Raw genomic sequence first — 5,316 nt, 5'->3', positions numbered from 1 at the left:
TATCCAAATTAAAAGTATTGCATAAACCACAATGTTATGATCTCGTTCAAATACAAATTTAAAAGTCAAATAACAAATAAAACCAACCAAACATAAAATACCAACATCCAAATTTATCATAAATCATCAAAAGCCGCCATAACTTACTGCAGATTTGAAGCAACAGGATTCAAAGCCGAATTATTCTCTGCATTATTATTCTTAGGTATTTTTTTATTGATACTCTCATCCATCCCTAAAAATTACCAACAATCCAATAACAATACAATCCAATTACAATATCACAGCAACCCGTCCCAACCCAATAATCTCAACAGACAACCGTCAAAATTATTCAACAATTAATCAATGCTTCAACATCAAAGTTTAGCACCCAACAACTAATCAATACTTTAACAATTAATCAATATTCAATGCTTCAACAGAAAAGTTTAGAACCCAATAATTAATCAATACTTCAACAATTAATCAATAATCAATGCTTCAACAGTAAAGTTAACTAATAATAATTAATCAATTATTCAACAATTATTATTACAAAGAAAAAAATTAATACCTAGAAAAGCTGGAAGCCTAGAAAAAAGCAGATCTGGCGGAGATAATGGCTAACAAGAGGCAAGACAGTGGCTGATGGGATGGAAGTGTGGAACAGAGCTGGCGCCGGCGGAAAGTGGCTGTGCGACGAAAAGTGGCGTTGGCGCTGGTATCGATTTTCAAGATCAAACAGAGCTGGTTGCGCAATGGAAAGTGGCTGCGTAAACAAAGCTAGCTGACGTTGGCTGGACAAAAATTGCAACGGCGGCAATGACTGAACGGAAGTTGTGCTGGAAGCTCGAGGTCCAATCGTCTAGGTGAGTACTGCTTAGTGTTCTGCTTCTGCTTGTTGTGGAGACTAAAGAGGAGAAGGATAATAGTTAGGAAATTTAGGGAGTTAGGGTAATAGGGTTCAGCAACCAAAACGCAACCGTTTTTGACACAGTTCAAAAATTGACCGAATTACAGTTCGATTCAATCGACTAATTCGACAGTTCAACGCTGGTTTCTTAATTTAGTGATTTTAACTTCTATTCAAACCGTATTTAACAACAGTATATGAGTCAATCGATTTAACCAATCAGTTCGAATCGATTTTCAAAACCTTACTTCTAACCGTACTAACAAATACTTTAGCAAACCTACCTGCTAATAAAAATATTAGACGTACAAACACAAATATTTTATAACACAAGAGTAAAAATGTTATTTGATATATATATTTCTTTCCTTCCCATATCTACCCAAACAAACAAAGAAAATTGGTTCTTCTTTCTTTTAATTTTCCTCCCTTTTTTTCAGGGCAAAAAACCATATTAAGCCACATGCAGAAAAGTTTAACCAAAATACGCCAAACAGAAATTTGTTTCAGCAATAAGCCAAGAGGCATTTTTATATAAATCGAACCACCAAGGTTCGAACTCTATTAGCAAGTAATTCGAACCATCTTGGTTCGAACTACTACTGGAAAAATTTGAATAATTCGAACCGGTTAGGTTCGAACCAGGAGAGCATGTAATTCGAACCGGGTTGGTTCGAATTATGGGGAGAGAGGTTGATTGTAGTAATTCGAACCAGCCTGGTTCGAATTACATGTATCATGGTTCGAACCAGGTTAGTTCGAACCAAAGAGAGGTTGATTGTAGTAATTCGAACCAGCCTGGTTCGAATTACATGTATCATGGTTCGAACCAGGTTAGTTCGAATTAGTAGGAGTCAGAGCTCTATATAAACGCTGTAAACGTGATTTGCTCTCATTAGAGGACGTAAGATGGCTAGTGAGGAGGAGAGTTTTGCTGTTTTGGTACACCACAGAGGATCCATCAAGAGGAAAACTCGGTCCGGAGTGAAGTTCACAGATAAGAATCCTCTCTATATTGTGGTGAATCGAACGACAAGCTATGATGACCTGGTTAGAGCTGTGCTGATGAAACTTGGCCTGGAAGGTGCGAAGCGGATTAAGAAGTTTTTCTATCGCATTCCAGTCACGATCCTGCACGATACGGTGAAGTATGATTGTCTCACGATTGGTAGTGATGAGGACCTCCAAGTCATGTTTCTTTGTCGGAGGCAGTTTCCGGAGGTCCGCACACCAGAGTTGCTGGCAAAGCTGGTTGATGTGGTATCCAGCTCAGGGGGTTCGAACCGGAATACCGCCAATGTAGCCACGGCAGCTGGCTCCAGTTTGATGGCTGCTGTGGCTTCTTCCTCCGTCCCAGTTTACGAGCCAGTGGCCCAACTTGTCGCCTCTCCGTCATTTGCTGTTGATTTGAATGACGGCGTCCGCGACGAGGTAGGATCCTTTGATGTTCTGCCAAACGCTTTACACGGCGTTCCACCGGTTGGCGTCGGAGATGGAGAATTGGGTGATCCTGATGAGGACGACGTTGAGCCCGAAACGATTGAGGATGATAGCGGGGACGAGGTTGTAGCGGCTGGGCCTGCATTGGCTGGCGGTGGTTCTAGCTCTGGCACACAGCAGTATCCACCATATTTTTCTTCGCTGGACCTGGACGCCATGACGCATGAGGGTGCGCTAGGGCACCCTGTTGGATTCGGAGCTAGAGATGCGGAAGGGAATGCTGGTCTCACAGAGTTCCAGGTTGGTCAGCAATTCCAGGATAAAGATGAGGCCCTGTTAAGTGTGAAGACTTACAGCATCCGGCGAGGGGTACAGTACAAGGTGGTGGAGTCCGATCACCGCCGGTATGTGGGCAAGTGTTCCGAGTTCGGGAATGGGTGCACATGGTTGATTCGACTCAGTCTCCGGAAGCGCAAGGGCATTTGGGAGGTCAAACGGTACAATGGCCCTCACACTTGCCTGGCCACATCCATATCAAGTGATCACAGAAGTTTGGATCATTCTGTGATTTCGGCGTTCATTATGCCAATGGTCAGGGCTGACGCATCGGTTAGCATCAAGGTGCTTCTGAACGCCACGGCAGCGCATTTTGGTTTTAGGCCGACTTACAGGAGGGTTTGGATGGCGAAGCAGAAGGCCGTTGGCCTCATCTACGGTGACTGGGATGAGTCATACAGCGAGATACCTAGGTGGGTGTTGGGTGTCCAACTGACGATGCCTGGTACTGTTGCGGTCCTCAGGACGAGCCCGGTTCTAGTTGGAGGACAGGTGGACGAGTCTCAAGCTTATTTCCACAGACTTTCCCTCCGTGCATCGAGGCATTCCGGCATTGCAAGCCGCTAGTCAGCATTGACGGCACACATCTATATGGTAAGTATGGGGGAACGTTGCTCATTGCGATTGCACAGGACGGGAACTCCAACATTCTACCTGTCGCATTCGCACTAGTAGAGGGTGAGAATGCGGAGTCGTGGACATTCTTTCTCTCGCACCTTCGGCAGCACGTGACCCCGCAGCCCGGTCTGCTGGTTATATCGGATAGGCACAACGGCATCAAGTCTGCGCTTGAGGCCCCGGACGGAGGTTGGTTACCACCATCTGCGTACCGTGCATTCTGCATACGACACGTAGCGGCTAATTTCGCCCTTACCTTCAAGGGCAAAGACGCTAGGAGGCTTCTCGTGAATGCAGCGTACGCGAAGACTGAGGTTGAGTTTGATTACTGGTTTGATATACTGCGGTCTGAAGACCCGGCGATGTGTGAGTGGGCGAACCGTATTGATTACTCCTTGTGGACGCAGCATCGCGATGAGGGGAGGAGATTCGGTCACATGACGACGAATATCTCCGAGTGTGTGAACTCAATCCTCAAGGGTGTAAGAAATCTTCCTGTAGCATCCCTGGTGAAGGCAACATATGGTAGGCTGGCCGAACTCTTTGTTCGCAAGGGGCGAGAGGCTGAGGCCCAGATGGGCACCGGACAGCAGTTCAGTCAGCATTTGGTGAAGTGTATTGAGGCCAACTTGAAGACGGCCAGGTGCTTCACGGTGACGTTGTATGACCGTGATAACTCCGAGTTCACCGTAGCGGAGACCACTCCGACTGGTACTTTCTCATTGGGTACTTACCGAGTATCGCTTGCCTCCCGGACATGTGACTGTGGGTACTTTCAGGCGCTTCATTTCCCGTGTCAGCACGCACTTGCATGCTGTGCCTACGCACGTGTGAGCTGGAGCTCCTATGTTCATAGCGTCTATCAGATTAGCTCGGTGTTCAATGTCTATCGGATGGGATTCACACCTCCAATCCCGGAGGGCTTCTGGCCACCCTACGATGGGCCCACGGTGATTCCGGACCCAAACAGAAGGCGTGCGAGAGAGGGGAGGCCTAGATCCACAAGGATACGGACGAATATGGATGAGGCAGATCCAAACAGGCCAAAACGGTGTGGCCTTTGTCGCCAACCCGGACACACTATACGTAGATGCCCACAGGTAGTAGGATCGTCTCAGACAGGGCGAAATTAGTTTCCATGATGTTATTGTTAGTGTTATTTACATTTAAGTTGTCTTGTTAGATGCATTGCTTGACCACGAATGTAACTTGTTGAGATTAATGCATTGAACTTTGGTATTTGTGAGTAGTAATGAATATGTTGTCTTTCATTAGAAGTTATGCTACAGGACTCGTTGATCCTCATTTTAATAACTAAACGAAATCACTATACCTTATCATGTTTCATTTAATACAAATAGTCAACGTCCCCGAACACAAGTTACGAACAACATACATAAACAGAGCACTACATAACAAGAAAACTACACCTAACTATCATACATGACTGAAATAGAGGAAACAAAATACATGAAATGTGACTCATCTAAACAGATGCGAACCAGTACCACAGCGACGTGCTACCCGTGCCCTCTGACCTCGACGGACAAGCGGCTCCTTATCCTCTATCTCATCCTCCTCCTCCTGCGGAGCAGGCTGTACTGGTGGCGCAACACGCAACGGTGCTGCAGACGATCCTGCGATAGACTCTGATGCAGCGGTGAAGGCGGATGTAGGGGTACCTCCAAGACGAAACTGCTGACCAGCGGATGAGGATGGAGGCTCGTTCAGATCAACATCTAAGGGGGCCTGGATCCCTGAGGTCTGGCCAGCTCTGCGGGGGGTCACGTCACCCTGCATGATGGCGGTGATCTCATCTAGGAAGCGTGGACTCCCGAAGTCCCCAACAAACGAGTCTGACCCAACAAAGTCTGCCCACTGTGATCCTGATATGCGCCAAGGTGTACCACCCTGCTCAGCCTGATCATCCGCTGGCACACCAACGAAGTAATCTCCAAGCGGGCCTGATCCAGGTCCAGCGTCACCAGTGTCAGCCCCGTCACCGAGCCCTGTGCCATACCACTCAC

General features: G+C 46.7%; 1 protein-coding gene across 1 annotated transcript; it reads left to right on the top strand.

Annotated features, from left to right (window-relative positions):
- Positions 1 to 3,864: 3,864 nt before the first annotated feature.
- Positions 3,865 to 4,422, top strand: LOC148575592 (uncharacterized). Its single transcript, XM_088502434.1, has one exon. It carries the CDS (start codon positions 3,865 to 3,867, stop codon positions 4,420 to 4,422), a length of 558 nt encoding a protein of 185 aa, XP_088358560.1.
- Positions 4,423 to 5,316: the final 894 nt, after the last annotated feature.

Source organism: Arachis ipaensis, chromosome B1, assembly GCF_059453495.1.
Source record: "Arachis ipaensis isolate K30076 ecotype BB chromosome B1, ASM5945349v1, whole genome shotgun sequence".
NCBI lineage: Eukaryota > Viridiplantae > Streptophyta > Magnoliopsida > Fabales > Fabaceae > Arachis > Arachis ipaensis.
Note: the sequence above shows the minus strand (reverse complement) of the source record. Positions and strands in the feature narration are given on the sequence as shown.